The 17,796-nt window shown below is 36.0% G+C and overlaps 1 protein-coding gene across 1 annotated transcript in view; it reads right to left on the bottom strand.

Moving 5' to 3' along the window:
• The window catches only part of STRN3 (striatin 3), a 117,253-nt gene that overhangs the window by 55,860 nt on the left and 43,597 nt on the right, over positions 1–17,796 (bottom strand). The window contains exons 2-5 of the mRNA XM_066277665.1: positions 15,946–16,049; positions 15,445–15,518; positions 9,795–9,876; positions 6,059–6,232 (exon numbers count right to left, since the gene is read on the bottom strand). Of these exons, the coding sequence (XP_066133762.1) occupies positions 6,059–6,232; positions 9,795–9,876; positions 15,445–15,518; positions 15,946–16,049 (434 nt within the window). The remainder of the gene's footprint in view (positions 1–6,058; positions 6,233–9,794; positions 9,877–15,444; positions 15,519–15,945; positions 16,050–17,796) is intronic.

Genomic DNA, 17,796 nt, shown 5'->3' on the forward strand with positions numbered 1-17,796 from the left:
ACAAATATAATACAAAGAAAGAAAATTATAGGCCGATATCCCTGATGAATTTAGATACTTAAATTCTCAACAAAGTATTAGCAAACCGGATCCAGCATTACATGAAAAAAATCATACGTCATGATCAAGTGGGATTTATTCTGGGGAGGCAAGGCTGGTACAATATTTGCAAATCAATCAATGTGATTCATCACATAAACAAAAGGAAGGAGAAAAACCACATGATAATTTCAATAGATGCAGAATCCAGCACCCATTCATGATCAAAACTCTCAACAAAGTGGGAATACAGGGAACATACCTCAACATGATAAAAGCCATCTATGACAAACCCACAGCCAACATCATACTCAATGTGAAAAAATTAAAAGCAATCCCCTTAAGATCAGGAACAAGGCAGGGATGCTCCCTTTCACAATCTTATTCAACATAGTCCTGAAAGTCCTAGCCACAGCAAATAGACAAGAAGAAGAAATAAAAGGCATTCAAGTTGGAAAAAAAGAAGTAAAACTATCGTTATTTGCAGGTGATATGATATTGTATATAGAAAACCCTAAAGTCTCAAGTCAAAAAACTACTGGACCTGATAAATGAAATCAGCAAAGTGGCAGGATATAAAATTAATTCTCAGAAATCAGAGGCATTTTTATACACCAACAATGAACGGTCAGAAAGAGAAATTAAGGAAACAATCCCCTTCACTATTACAATAAAAAAATAAAGTACCTAGGAGTAAATTTAACCAAGGAGACTAAAGACTTGTACTCAGAAAATTATAAAACATTGATAAAAGAAATCAAGGAAGATACAAAAAAGTGGAAGCATATACCGTGTTCATGGATAGGAAGAATAAACATCATTAAAATGTCTATATTACTTAAAGCAATTTAGAAATTAAATGCATTTCCTATTAAAATACCAATGACATACTTCAAAGATATAGAACACATATTCTAAAAATTTATAAGGAACTAAAATGAACACGAATAGCCTCAGCAATCTTGAAAAAGAAGAATAAAGTGGGTGGTATCACACTTTCTGATATCAAGTTATACTACAAGGCCATTGTACTCAAATCAGCTTGGTACTGGCATAAGGACAGGCATATAGATCAATGGAACAGAACAGAGAACCCAGATATAAACCCACACCTTTATGGACAAAGGAGGTAAGAGGATACAATGGAGTAAAGACAGTCTCTTTAACAAACAGTGTTGGGAAAATTGGACAGCTACCTGCAGAAAAATGAAGCTAGACCACCAACTCACACCATTCACAAAAATCAACTCTAAATGAATAAAAGACTTAAATGTAAGTCGTGAAACCATAATCATCTTAGAAGAAAACATAGGCAGTAAGCTCTCAGACATCTCTCGCAGCAATATATTTGCTGATTTATCTCTGCGGGCAAGTGAAATAAAAGACAGTATAAACAAATGGGACTATATCAAACTAAAAAGCTTTTGCACAGCTAAAGACAATATGAACAGAATAAAAAGACAAACCACACAACGGGAGAATATATTCAACAATTGTCTGATAAGAGGTTAATAACCAAAATTATAAAGAACTTATAAAACTCAACACCAGGAAGGTAAACAATCCAATCAAAAAATGGGCAAAAAAAAAAAGAATACACTTCTCCAAATAGGACATACAGATGGCCAATAGGCATGAAAAAATGCTCAACATCACTAATCATTAGAGAAATGCAAATTAAAACCACAATGAGATATCACCTCACACCAGTCAGAATGGCGCTCATCAACAAAACAACACAGAGTAAGTGCTGGCGAGGATGTGGAGAAAAGGGAACCCTCCTGCACTGCTGGTGGGAATGCAGACTGGTGCTGCCACTGTGGAAAGCAGTATGGAGATTCCTCAAAAAATTAAAAATGGAACTGCTTTTGACCCAGCCATCCCACTTTTAGGAATATATCCTAAGAATACCAAATCAATGATTCAAAAGAAGAAATGCACCTCCATGTTTATTGCAGCATTTTTACAATAGCCAAGATCTGGAAACAGCCCAAGTGTCCTTCAGTGAACGAGTGGATTAAAAAGCTGTGGTACATATATACAATGGAATACTACGCAGCCGCAAAATGAAGGAAATTTTACCTTTTGTGACAACATGGATGGACCTGGAAACTATTATGTTAAGTGAAATAACCCAGGCAGAGAAAGAAAAATATCATATGACCTCACTCATTTGAGGAATCCAATGAACAATGTGAACTGAAGAACGGAATAGAGCAGGGGTCTCAAACTCGCGGCCCGTGGGCCGCGTGCAGCCCGCAGACTAATCCATGAAGTTCAAAATATTTTGGATAAAATTAAGTAAGCCTAGGGGCCTACTTGTATTTTTCATTTCTCTAGCATCCTAGCTAGATATTAGCTTAGTTAACAGCAGTTGTGATGCAAACTACAGTTTCTGGTCGTTTTGTGACACTGAGTAAACTGCATGTACGATTGTGCTTGTTGTACTGATTTTTTTTTGTTTTCAACTGCAGTGAGAAAAGTGTTGCGTAACAGTTGCCTTTTGTAGACCTAGTGCGGCCCGCCAAACAGCTGTGATCTTGCTCTGCGGCCCACATTCTGAGTTGAGTTTGAGACCCCTGGAATAGAGGCAGAGGCAGGATCAAAGGGACCAGAGGGAAAGCAGGCAGAGGGAAAGGAGATGAGAGGATGGAATTCGAGTAGGGAAAGATATTGGTGAAATATATGTACATACATAACACAGCATTATAGAGAGCAGGAAAGCAAATCCTGGAGGGAAAGGGGAGGGAGGCAAGGGACATGTTGAGGGGAACATAGGGGGGGGGGATATATTCAATTGGGACACTTGGATCTATGTAAAAACAATAAATTAAAATCAATAAAAAAAGGAAATCAGCCTTGATTTAAAAATAACTATTATCTAAACATCTGTGGATGAATAAATAGATAAAGAGAATGTGTGTGTGTGCATGCACACAAACACACACCCCAGAACATTACTCAGCCATAAAAAAAACATGGAAATTCTGTTATCTGCTACAATACTAATGAATCTTCAGGACAGTATGCTATGTGAAATAAGCCAGTCACTCAAGGACAAATACTCCATAATATACAATTCTATTTAATGAGGTATTAAAAGTAGTTACTCACAGAGACAGAAAGTTGAATGGTGGAGGAAAACAGGAAGGTGCTATTCAATCAGTACAGTTTTAGTCACTCAAGATAAAGTTCTAGAGATGTGACCTACAACATTTTACTTATAATTAACAATACTGCACTATATACTTGAAATACTTATTTAGAAGTTAGACCTCAGGTTATCTGTTTTCTTTTTTACTACAGTAGAAAAAAAACTTATTAAAGCCTTAATCTTGCAAAAGCAAGTAGCTTTACAAGAAGATATAGTCTGGCCTGACCGGGTGGTCTCTCAGTGGAGTGTCAGACTGGGACGCAGAAGACCTAGTTTCAAAACCTCAAGGACGCCGGCTTGAGCGCAGGCGCACCAGCTTGATTGTGGGGTGCTAACTTGAGCAGGGGGTCCTAGACATGACCCCATGATCGCTGGCTTGAAGCCCACAGTCACTGGCTTGAGCAAGGGGTCACTGGCTCTGCTGGATCCCCCTGGTTAAGGCACATATGAGAAAGCAATCAATGAACAACTATGGTGCTGCAACAAAGAACTGATGCTTCTCATCTCTCTCTCTGTCCTTATCTGTTCCTCTCTCTGACTCTCTGTCTCTGCCAAGGAAAAAGAAAAAAAAAAGTCTGTTAGGATCTTTATTTCGTATTTACATGTGGTACAGTACACTCACTGCACTATTCTAAAATAATTATAAATCCTATGAACTACTGATCTTGGTTAGGTAGTTACTTTAATTAAAATTTCATAATACTTTTCCTTTTTCTCTTATGATACAAAAACACTATACTTCTTGAAATCCAGAGTAAAGAAATAAGGGCTCTATTAGATGTTAAATTGTTTTTATTAGAGACCTTATTTCTCAAAAATAAAAAGCCTAAAGAAAAAGCTTATGTTAACTTGAAAGTTATAGAATATATTTTAAATAATTGCATGCCATAAAATATATCTAATATATAAAATACTAATTTATAAACTGTACATATTCATTTCTTAAGCTGTAAGTAAACTCAATGTACTTGCTTGATTTTCCCAACCTCTTTTTCTTTTCTTTGTTCTTGCAACCTATGTTATTCAAAGTAATAACTAATGATAAAAAAAAAAAATGAGAAAGGGCCTAACCAGGAGGTAGCACAGTGGATAGTGTTGGACTGGAACACTGAGGACTCAGGTTCGAAACACCAAGGTCGCTGGCTTGATTGAGGGCTCATCTGGTTTGAGCAAGGCTCACCAGCTTGAGCCCACGGTTGATGACTTGAGCAAGGGGTCATTCGGTCTGCTGTAGCCCCCCGGTCAAGGCACATATGAGAAAGCAGTCAATGAACAACTAAGGTTCTGCAACAATGAACTGATGCTTCTCATCTCTCTCCCTTCCTGTCTGTGTATCCCTATCTATCCTTCTCTGTTTCTGTCACCCCCCCCAAAAAAAAGGAAAGAAAAAAGATTCTACCTGCTTTACTCCTTGCATTTACCAGATTAACCAAAAGTATAAATGGGAGATAATAAACAGCAAGTATTGACAAAGACATAGAGAAATCAGAACTCATAAATTTTTGATGGGAATGTAAAATAGTTCAGCCACTTGTGTAAAGATTTGAAAATTTCTCAAAAAGGTAATCAGAGTTCTATATGATCCAGCAATTCCACTTCTAAATATAGACCCAAGAGAAGTGAAAACATGTCCACACTTGTACAACAATATTCAAAGTAGCATTATTCATTATTCCAAAATGTGGGATAAACCCACATGCCCATCAACTGAACAAGGAATGAATGGATGAACAAAATGTAGTATATACACAGTAAAGAATATTATTTGGCAATAAAAATAAATAAATTACTGACGTGCTGTAACATGGATAATCCTTAAAAATATTATGTTAAAAAAATTATGTTAAATGAAAGAAGCCACTAATAAAATAACCATTTATATAAAATGTCCAGAATAGGCAAATCATTAGAGATGGAAAGATTAGTAAAGATGCCTAGGGTCAGCGGGATGAGGAGAACATAGGAGTATGAATATGGGGTTTCTTTTTTAGGGTGACAAAAATTTTTACAACTTAAGACTGTGGTGATGGCTGAACAACTCAGTAAATGTTCTAAAAACCATTAAACTATATATATTTTAAATGAAATGTATGGTATGTGAATTATATCTCAATAGAGACATTAAATTAAAAACAAACATTTGGTAGTTTTCTGAGTTCAAACACAAGGCAAACCCTTGTTCCTTTCACACTAGTGTCTAAATAACTATTGCTATTCTGGTTATAGAGTAGCATTATAATTTACTGAATATACTCCAGCAAAAATTTTAAAAATCAGGATGTTAAAATAACTTTGAACTATATGAATCATCCCCAAATTTTAGTTTTGCCCCTATTTCAGAACAACCGCCACTCTCTTGGCATCAAGCTTTAAGATAGATAAATCTAAAAAGCAGCTAAATGTAAATTTTATTTACCCATGGTACTACTTAAGGGTTAAATATGAACTCTAACTGCCTTAAAAATTGTTAACAGTAGTAACACAAAGCTAAAGAGATTCAGCATGACTAGTGGTGGCGTAGTGGATAGAGCTGAAAGCTGAGGTCCCTAGTTCAAAACCCCGAGGTCGCCAGCTTGAGTGTGGGCTTGCCAGCTTGAAAGCAGGGTCACTGGCTTGAGTGTGGGATTATCAACATGATCCCAAAGTCACTGGCTCACCTTGAGCTCCTTCCCCACCCGTCAAGGCACATATAAGAAGCAATCAATGAATAAGTGAAGCGGCTAAGAGTAGAGGCTTCTCATTTCTCTTTCCCTTCATCTCTGTCTCTCTCAAATCAATAAAAAAAACAAAACAAAAACAGAAGCTAAAGAGATTCACAATAACCATTATAAATAACCAATGTTAACCTACAAGTATAGACCATACCTTTTGATTTCTTGTCCTTTTTGCTTAGGAGATTCACCTCCATTCAGGATCTGTTCTAAATTCTTTGTTTCTACTGATCCATTTGGCTCTGAATTGGATAGTCCAAGTAATGACCTCACCCGCTGAGACCGTACATCTAATATTGTATCTGTGTAACCTACTTCCTGAAGATATCTATAAAAGAAAATTAAAAGTATTAAACCTTACATATTGTTAACACCTTCAAACTTAACTCAAAATTACAGCAAAGGATTTTAGAAAAACCCGTAATTCTTAAAATATACTTTTTGCCTCAATAACTATCTTCTCTATCGACTAGGTCAGTTTTAAGAGAAAAAGGCCAATTATAAACCAAAATTTAATTAAGAAAGCAAAGAGTATAGCTAATACTAAAAAGGGCCAAGGATTGAAACTTAAAAAGCCCTACTACTTTAAAAGGCTTTTAGAAGTTAATTATATAACCCAGATTTTTTTCAAGGACCAGAAAGTGGTAAGGAATGAGTAGAGCTAAACTTCAGAATAGTGATGTGCTAATTTTAAACCTGGTAGATGGACAGGTCAGTTCTCCTTCAGATCTAGTATCTCATTGCATTCCTATCATCCCTTGGTCTTTAAAATTTCTGTGTATCTCAACCAGAATACTTAATCCAGGATCCAGGATGACAACGCAAAAGAAGAAAGGGACCAGATTATGACACAAATATAAATGGCTTTGTGAGATAAGTTTTAAAATATCTTCCTAAAGTATTTGATGTGCTGAGGAATACTAAAAAGGAGCCTTATAAATTGCTGGCAGAAGAACTACAAATTTTTAGGTGAAAGCTAAGACAGGGAGACTAGACTGGTTAAGATACTAACACAGCAAGAAGTAAAACTAGAAAAGAGAAAAATAAATGCAAAGAAAATAAGCAAAATATAATCTTACTGACTTGGTGCACTAACAAATATGACAGTAGAATAAAAGAAGATATAAGAATTTTAAAATTTTTCAGGTTTCTAGCTTGGATAGTTGGATAGTGGTTCTATTCAATGAAATGAAGAATAAAGGGTCAGAATGTGGTTTATAGAATACTGATCAGATAATCATGTGGTGTCTATGAAAGTGACAATGTTTATTAGGCACAATGAAAAGAAAGGCCAAAATCTCAAAAGACATTGGACTGGGTATATAGATTTGGGAATCAGTAGTATTTGGTGGTATTTGAAGCCATGAATCTAAATGAAGTTAGCCAGAGAAAAAGCTTATATTAAGAATAGAAAGCCCAGATACACAAATATCTAATAGGCTAAGAGAATAAGAAAAACTCTTGAGAAAATTAAAAGAAAGTACTTGAGAAAATGGGGGATGGAGGGTATGATGGCAGAGAGTGGTATCATAAAAGAAAAAAAGTTCCAAAATAGAATGGACAATAAATGTTGAATGCTTCCAAAAGATCAAATATGAACAAAAATGTTTGTGACAGTAGCTTCAGTGGAACATGAAGGTGGAAAACAGACTCGACAGTTGAGGAATGAACGAATGAACAAGGAAGATTACATATATAAACTACTCTTATAGAAGGGTGAGAAGAAACAGAATGCAAATCTAGGCAATGGAATTAGGCATTTATGAGAGAAGGACTATGAAACTGATTTCACTAGAGTTGTAGCACTCTTCTAAAAAATGCAATCCTGTTTTGGGGATACATGCAATCCTGTTTTGGGGATACATCTTCCACTCTACCATGTGGTCTTAGTGAGCAGCCAAGATGTTACACAATCCAGGTAAAAATAACTGACATACAGGCGGTTATTTGATCAAGTCAAGCCAATTACAATCTGCAGAAATTATTCTGACTAAAATACATGGTGGTGGTGGTGGGGGTGATTTTCAGTAGCAAAGAATAAAACTGAAACACAGAGGAGCAGAAAACCAGAGAGTAAGAGTAGGTCCTGGGTGTTTCCAGTCCTTGGGAAATTCTCAGTGCTACTCCAGCTCGTTTTCCTGACACTCAGCTATTCAGCACTTCCCTCAATACTGCTAGCTACCCCATCAGCCTTCCAAACAATATAATCTTACTAAAACTACTTTGTTTTAGTCAAAAAACTCAGCGACTAAAACTCAACTACTTTGAGTACCAGTCACTGAAAGTTCATTCACATTGATAAATACGTCTTTGAATGAAACATTAGTAACTGAGATGATGAATATGAGCTTTAAATACATTTACAGAAAGGAAAGCAAAAAGTTAAGGGAGTTCTCACCTGACAGTCTTCCTATTTTCAGTGAAGTGGAACCTACGGTGCCCTGAGGGCAGTAAGGGAGGATGGGCCACGGTGTGGTAAAAGTTCAGAGCATTGCGTGAGGGCAATGGGAGGGGGAGAGCAGGATTTTGGAGAAAGGATCTCTGCAATATTTGGACATGAAACCATAAATATGCAGTGGCATTCATGATTCTGTAATTTTTTCCTAAGAATTATTTAAAAGTAGCAGCACAACAGACTGATCTAGGGCTGGGGATATAACAAGTAGGTATAGGAAAATGACTGGACGGAGCAAGTGGGCAACAAGAAAGCAAGGGGTACTACTACAGAAGGGGGATAGATCATGGCATCTAAGCTGGAGCTAGAGAACTAAAAACAAAAAAGCCCCATAACAACAAAAAATAATATGAAACCAACCACAGGTAGAAAGGACCTAAGGTGGAAAATAGAGCAGTCAGTCTAAAAATCAAGGTAAAGTCAGAAGGCAAAAACACAGGAATTGAAGAAAGAAGGAGAATATAAGATGACTCTCAGATCTTGGAAGACTCCAGAGGTAGGGTAGTTTAGGAAATAATAAGGGCAAGGGTCTGACCATACTTCACTGGGTTACTGAAAGATGTCTAGTTGAGAAGGCTGAATAATTGCAAGTTACCCAGGATAATGGGAGTACACAAATACCAAAGTTTTCAAAACATAAGGGAGAAGAACAATAGATGAAAGATTTGCCACGGAAAGACTTCTAATACAATAAAGTATTCAAACTTCAAAAAGGTATCTCAGAAATTCAAGGAGGTGTAGGACTTTGCAAACCACTTCTTTAGTTTCAGGTAACCAATTAAACTCTCTCTCTAAACTAGTGTCACTTAAAACCAAATATGTTAGCCCTGGCCAGTTCGCTCTGTGGATAGAGCACTGGTACGGCGTATGGATGTCCAGGGTTCAATTCCCAGTCAGTGCACACAAGAGAAGTGACCATCTGCTTCTCACCCCCTTCCTCTCTTCCTTCTTTCCCTCTTCCCCTCCCGCAGCTGGCTGGCTTGATTGGTTTGATTAGCGCCGGCCCCCAGTGCTGGGATAGCTCGGTTAGTCCGAGTGTTAGCCCCAGACAGGTTGCTGGATGGATCTCGATCGGGCACATGCGGGAATCTATGTCTCCTCACCTCACTTAAAAGTAAAAAAAAAAAAAGAATACATAAATTTTGCAGTGATGAAAACAGGACTGTCTATAAGTATGAACTCTATATTGTTTTTGCTCTGGCCTTCAAGGCACCCAGTTTTTACAACATTCTAACCCCCTCCCCCAAAGAAAGCATCATCCTGAGGAACATTCAGAGGAAGTAAACCTTAAAAAGACCCCAGCATCTAACAAAGCATTTAAAAAGCAATATAAAGCTATATCCCATTATCATTAAATAATTCTTCACTTGAAAAGTGACTGAATATAAACACTTCCTATTTAGATCCATAAAGCTGAAAAGGAGACATTACTCACTGTCTTAACAGCTGTCTGCCTTGCTTCCACGTTAACTGGCTATTCTGAGGCGCTGTAGGAGCCTCTGTGTCTTTGGTTTCTTCTAAAAATTAACAACAAAAAAAGACAAGAGTCATACATGTTATTCCAACTAGTGAAAATACTACTCAAGTTCTATAAGGAGCAAATTCCCACAAAAAATACACCTAAATGCTTTATTAAAAAAAAAAAAGAATAAGAAAATTAACTTTTATGGAGTACTTACTGTGGATCACACTCATTTGCAATGGTGTCCCAATAACCCAAATACTTAGGTACTACCCTCTCCTTGTTTTAAAATTGAGAAAAGCAATGTGTACATTAACTATAACTACCATGGATTCAAAAATCAAAAGCCCAGGTTTTTATACATAAAATTATTACAATTACTTTTATTTATTTATTTATTTATTTACAGAGACAGAGTGAGTCAGAGAGAGGGATAGATAGGGACAGACAGACAGGAACGGAGAGAGATGAGAAACATCAATCATCAGTTTTTTTCGTTGAGACACCTTAGTTGTTCATTGATTGCTTTCTCATATGTGCCTTGACCGCGGGCCTTCAGCAGACCGAGTACCCCTTGCTCGAGCCAGCGACCTTGGGTCCAAGCTGGTGAGCTTTTTTGCTCAAGCCAGATGAGCCCACACTCAAGCTGGCGACCTCGGGGTCTCGAACCTGGGTCCTCCGCATCCCAGTCTGACACTCTATCCACTGCGCCACCAGCACCTGGTCAGGCACAATTACTTTTTTAACTACCAGAATTCTGTTGTGTTGAAAACTAAAAAGCTATACTTAATAATTACATTAGATATTCAAAAGCAACACCACTAAGAAATTAGGTATATATAAAAATTAGGTAGATAGGCCCTGGCCGGTTGGCTCAGTGGTAGAGTGTCAGCCTGGCGTGCAGGAGTCCCGGGTTGGATTCCCAGCCAGGGCACAGAGGAGAAGCACCCATCTGCTTCTCTACCCCTCCCCCTCTCCTTCCTCTCTGTCTCTCTCTTCCCCTCCCACAGCCAAGGCTCCATTGGAGCAAAGTTGGCCCGGGCGCTGAGGATGGCTCCATGGCCTCTGCCTCAGGCGCTAGAATGGCCCTGGTTGCAACAGAGCAACGCCCCAGATGAGCAGAGCACTGCCCCCTGGTGGGCGTGCCGGGTGGATCCCAGTCAGGCGCATGTGGGAGTCTGTCTGACTGCCTCCCTGTTTCCAGCTTCAGAAAAATACAAAAAAAAAAAAAATTTAGGTATATATAATAATAATTTTGAGTTGGTATCAGTGGACTCTAAGTCTGTATCACAAGACTTTATATAGTCAATTTTATTTTTAGAACTAAAAGTTAAATTAGAAAAGTTTACTATAGATTAGAAATTGTTTTTTATTCTCATGTAACAAAGCATACATGTATTTAAAAAAAGTTTAATAAATAATATAATTTCAGGTCAGTTAAGCTCTGAATAAGTATCCTTAGACCGAAATTTAAAACTATCTCTTAACATGATTTTTCCATAAATCCCCATTATAAAAATAAAGATAAAGCAGAGAGGGCCATTAAAGACCAGTTCTTAAAGAATGTTGAGAACTTAGAATGGGTCACAGTTGTTAGGCTCCTAGACTCCACAGTCACATGAACAAATACTGGTAGTAATTCAAATATTCTCTACTGGTATTACTTCTCTAACCCTAAAACCCCATTTTTAATACCTTCTCATTCTTCCCCTGGACATAAGAATTTCTATAATTTCTGAAAATAATTATTTCACTCTAATATTCCAATTTTTATATTTATCATTTTATTTATACCATTTTATTTTTAAATCACACATAACACAATCAGAAAAAATATATTAAAAAAAGAATGTCCAAAATTCTATCCTCATAAATTAGCATTTAAGGCCTTACATTTCATATTTTCCATGTGAAAATACCCACATAAGCTTCTCCTCTCCTTTAAAAAAAAAGAGGTGGGGGACAATTGTGTGTATTGCACTATAAGCTGCTAATGATACAATGTATCTTAAACATTCTCTTTATAGCAATAAATATAAATTAACATCATATAAAGTGATTACATAATATTACATAGGAAGTATATACCTATTTAATTTAACCAGACCCTTAATGTTGAAATTAGTTTCCACTATTCACTATTATAAATAATGTTGCTAAGGATATCCTTGAAGTACCTCATAAGGATACAGTTCCATGAATTTTTGAACACACCCATGTAACCAATACCTAACCTAAATGAAGAAACAAAACATTGCCCACATCCAAAAAGCTTTGCTTCTGCCCTTTTCCATTCACTAGATACTTCCAAAAGAGCATCAACACTATCCTGAATTCTAAAAACTACATTTACTTCTAATTTAATAACATTAAATCAATTATATCAATTTGTAATTTTATGTGATTCATCTACTTTGTCAGGCTTATTTACAGTTTAACTTTTGTTGCTAAATAGCATTCTACAACGCTAAAATATCACAATATATTTTTGCATTCTAGTGCTGAAGAACATTTGAGTTGTTTCCAGTTATTTACCATTCAAAATGATACTATGGACTGACCAGGCGATGGCGCAGTGGGTAGAACGTCGAACTGGGATGCAGAAGACCCAGGTTCAAAACCCTGAGGTCGCTGGCTTGAGAGTGGGCTCATCTGGCTTGAGCGCAGGCTCACTAGCTTGAGAGTGGGATCATAGACATGACCCCATGGTCGCTGGGGTCACTCACTCTGCTGCAGCTGCCCTCCCCCATCAAGGCAATATGAGAAAGCAATCAATGAACAACTAAGGAGACTAAGGAGCCGCAACAAAGAATTGATGCTTCTCATTTCTCTCCTTTCCTGTCTGTCTGATCTGTCCCTCTCTCTGTCACAAAAAAGACACATACAAAAAATGAAACTATGAACATTCTTCTACAAGCCTGTGATAAACATATGTATGCATTTTAAGAAGTAAAACACCTAGGAAGGGAATAACTGAGTCACAGGGTATGCTATGTTCCCTCTAGTAATATATACTACTGATAAACCACTTCCAGAGGAGTTGTATCAATTTATAATCCCAACACTAGGTCTACAAACTCTTGTGTTCCACATCCTCAACATTTGGCCTTTTCTCTTTTTCATTTTCACCATTCTGGTAGGTATGTAATTACCGTTTTTCCACATGTATAAGACACATTTTTTTTTTAATTTGGGGTCTAAAAACTGGGTGTGTCTTATACAGTAGTTGTAGATATTTTTACTTGCATTTCCCGCAATATATGAAGACAGTGATTCGTCATCAAGATACAGATGAGGACAAGGTAATGGATGGGAGTTTTGACAGTGATGAGGAGTTGTATGAATTTTATGATGAATAAAACTTGAGTTCAGTAACTTTATGTAACACTTTTTTCTTTTTCAAATTTCAGGCCCCAAAATTAAGGTGCATCTTATACATGGGGAAATACAGTATACTGCATTGTGGTTTTAGGTTGTATTTCTTCAGTAACTGATAAAATTGATCATTATTTCATATACTTCTTAGCCATTTGGAAATCCTACTTTATCGGATGCCTTTTAAAGTCTTCTGCCCATTTTTCTAGTATTATAGATTTTAAAAATCTAAATGTAAGGGGAAAAGGAGCTCTTCACATATTTGGGTACAACCCCTTTTGTAGGGTTAGGTTTTCATTATATATATTGGTATTACTGAGACGGGTATAAAAACATGCATTACCTTGTACTTCACCAAGTAAAGATTCTGCACACACACACACACACACACACACACACCGTATCTCCCCATGTATAAGATGCTCCCATGTGTAAGATGCACCTTGGTTTTGCGGCGCGAGAATGAAAAAAAAGTATTACATACAGTTATTGAACTCAGGTTTTATTCATCATAGAATTCATATAACTCCTCATCACTGTCAAAACTCCTACTTATTAGCTTGTCCTCATCTGTGTCTGATGACCAATCACTGTCTTTAATAATGAGCACAAAAACAAGTGCAAAAAAGCAGGAAATGAAAGTAAAAAAAAATCTACAACCACTGTATAAGACACATCCAGTTTTTAGACCCCAAATTTTTTGAAAAAAGGTGCACCTTATACATGGGGAAATATGGTACATTTTGCTTTATTTGGGGCATAGAAAAAGCGATACTAACTCAATGTTTATACTTTTATGTAAGTGATTTTACCCCACCTTGTTTGCATGGTGTGTTTCTGACCATTCCTTTTTGTTTGGTTTTTCCCACTAAACAACCTGAATAGTTTTTCTACCTCTAAAAACAATCTACTTTGTTATTAATAGTGTGTCCTATAAATAAAATACTTGTATGTTATTTTATTCCTCAATCTGAGGAAGTTTTAATAGTGAAGTTTCAAACAAGTTTAAAAACAAATTTGCTTTTATCTGACTTCAGTTGGGCATGAGAGATTTACCTGCTAAATGATTTTGCTTTATACTAACTGTTACAATGAGACCAGCTCTGACTCTGGTTTCAGGCACAATGTGGCTACAACTATCCTTCCTCACATTTACACAGACCAAGCCAGAGGACAGCTTTTGAGTACTAGAAAGTGATAGATTATTTTCTGAACATATTGGCCACATTAGAAAGTGGAGAAGACCCCAATATAAATCAAATGCTGGTTATATGTATAAAATGTTTCTGCCTAGTGTAAGTATTTAATATCAAACTAAAAAATCAACTAACTAAATTAGTAAAACTTGCTGTAATACTTAACTTAAGAAAAAATCCACACGTACATTTTGCTGTACCAGATATGCTGACTCTTTAGATATGGAAACAACTATAAAAAATTGTATATCCAAAAAAACTTTTTCTTGTCTTAGTAACCAATACCCAATAACAGCAAAGAATTTAATCTGTATTATCAAAATGTATATATAAATAGGTTCTAAATATACCTGAGAAAGTGCTAGTAATATTTCCAAATATTGTATAATATAAATGAAAATGTAGTATACCTAATTAGACTTTTATACTACTCAAATTGTAATATATAGAACCCTAAAATTAACACTAAACTGTTAGCTCTTTCCTATATCCTGCTCTCCCTTATCTGCATAATTGTTCATCAAATACTACTCTTAGACTCACTATTCACTATCTGTTTAGAAAACAGCAAGGACAATTAGAGATAATTTTTTTTCTTCTATCCTTATTTGGCTGCCTCTGCAGTTTCCAAATTCAATCAAATTTCCAGTTTCTTTAGAACTAAATTGAGTTAATAATAAAAAGGTAATAAAGTTTAATAATAAAAAAGTAAGCTTATATAGAATGGGACAAAAATTACCTACAGGTGGAGAAAGTTATTATTTCATCACCTTCCACCTCTAATGACTACCAAGAATGCACCCACGGTTTTACATAGGTTTCAATGTAACAAAAACAGGACAACCTTAGGACTAAGATATAAATGAAACTACTTACTTTTATTCATTTATTATTTTCCTCAAAATTCTAGACAGTGGTACAACAGTCAACCATTTAACTAACTGATGCTTTCAAGGAAAAAGGGGAAATAAAACACGTCTGTTAAATATAAATAAGCTTAAACCAATTATTCTTGGGGGGATGGGAAGGGTGCAGACAGAAGAACAGTTTACCTGATTCAAAGGTTGGCATTTTCAAATCACCTTGGTTCAGTTCTGTGCCATATTTTAATTTGTGATATTTTGCCCTGAAAATTTAATAATACATTGTTGAAAGAAAAATTTTTTTCCCTTTTCTACACAGTTAAGTAACTACTGGTAGGTTTCTCTAATAACAAAACACAATATAAATGTGTTTCTTTCGATTTTACTTGCAAAGGAAGTTAGAAAAAAAATTTACTGCCCTAAAAGAATAAATGGTAAATTACCCAGCTGAAATATACACCCAAGTAGAAAATTTCCTGATCTTAAAAAAAAAAAAATCCAGCACTTAGATTCTGTAACAAAAGATACTTCAATTTAAAGATTTTAAACCTCTTTCTTTTCTCATATAACAAGCAAATCAACTATCAAAGTTTTGTATCTTTTAAAAAGCTTTCAAATACCTTGTACAATGGTATAAAAGAGAATAATGATCTAATTTATTTCACATATAATAAAATGAGACACACATACCTTTCTTGTTTTAATGCATACTCTAACATCTTTATTCTTCTTACTAAATCCTTCTTCAAGTTTTCTTGACCTTTTCTTTCTCCTTGCAAAAACGCTATTCGGGCCTAAAAAACAAATGGTCTGTTTATTTTCATTTTTTCTTAACTTCACATAAGAACAAAAAAAGGGAAAAGAATAAATGTAAACTTCTGCACTTTTATTTATGACAGTAAGACTTAAAATTCACAGAAGTTGACCAAAGTTTCCCTGTTAGATAACATAATCACTTTGTAAAGATAATTACAAATTAACTACTTGCTTATAATTAATTGGTGGTTTGGCTTATAAAGTCACCAATATTAATTTTACATAACCTTGAAAGAAAATTTTATACAAAAAATTATATCTAATTCCTAAAGTATGTTACAAGAAAGTAAAAAATATTTTATTGACAAGTAGGTATTTTCCCCAAAATGATATATAGTTTTAAAGACCAGTAATAAATGTCCAGTCATCAAAATAAGCTCTTTCCTATTATTCTTTTTACAAAATATTACAGCCTGACCAGGTGGTGGCACAGTGGATGAAGTGTTGGCCTGGGACTCAGAGGACCCAGGTTCAAAACCCTGAGGTTGCTGGCTTAAAGCCCAAGGTTGCTGGCTTGAGCCCAAGGTCGCAGGGGTCACTAGCTCAGCTGGTGTCCCCCAGTCAGTGCACATATGAGAAAGCAACCAATGAACAGCCAAGGTGCTGCAACTATCAGCTGATTCTTCTCAACTCTCTCCCTTCTTGTCTGTCCCTGTCTCTCCCTCGCTCACTTAAAAAAATCACCTACAACTTCATAATACCTAAGAAATTATAGGCAGCTACATAATATTTCAGCCACATAACACTCCTAAATACAAGTTTCAAAACAAATTAAAGGTGTAGGAGGAATGGCAAAAATTCAGAACCTAATATAGGATGGTACAAACATCAACTTGTACCTGAGTCACTTAAGTTGTTCACTGATTGCTTCTCATATGTCATATGTGCCTTGACCAGAGGGCTCAATTTGAGCCAGTGACACCTTGCTCAAACCAGCGACCTTGGGATCCTGTCAATGACCCCATGCTCAAAGACAGCACATTAGGGTTTTGAACCTGGGACCTCAGTGTTCCAGGTTGATGGTGTGCACTATACCACCAGTAATCAGGCTAGCACAAATTTTTTAAAGTATTTGGGCTCCTAAACATAACTCCTATGAGCTCCCCAAAATGACACACCACTTTTTTTAAAAAGCCTGATGGAGCCTGACCTGTGGTGGCGCAGTGGGTAAAGCATGGACCTGGAATGCTGAGGTTGCTGGTTCAAAACCCTGGGCTTGCCTAGTCAAGGCACATATGGGAGTTGAAGCTTCCTGCTCCTCCCCCACTTCTCTCTCTCTCTCTCTCTCCCCCCTCTAAAAAAATGAATAAATAAAAGTAATTAAAAAAAAAAGTAACAGAACTCTGTTCTTAAAAAAAAAAAAAAGCCTGATGGAAATACTGTAAAAAGTTGCTATCAGATCACAAGATACCAAAATGGCCAATCAAGATATGAATCAGTTCCCAACCTCAATAGTTTTCAGAGAAATATAAATTAAAAATACAAAAAAGTAACAAATATCAGCTTGACTAAATTTTTAAAAAACTAACTGTACTATTTGATGAGGAAGGTATCAATCAACAGATACTCTCATAAACAACTTAAGAAACCATAAAGTGGATTAGGCACTTTGAAAAAAGTTTTACATCATCTATTAAAGTTGAAGCTATAAATACAATGAAACTAAAACATCTCTAGATATATATCCAAAAGAAACATATGTATATATGTGCATAATAGGAAACC

The sequence above is a fragment of the Saccopteryx bilineata genome, chromosome 4 (genome assembly GCF_036850765.1).
Source record: "Saccopteryx bilineata isolate mSacBil1 chromosome 4, mSacBil1_pri_phased_curated, whole genome shotgun sequence".
Classification (NCBI taxonomy): Eukaryota; Metazoa; Chordata; class Mammalia; order Chiroptera; family Emballonuridae; genus Saccopteryx; species Saccopteryx bilineata.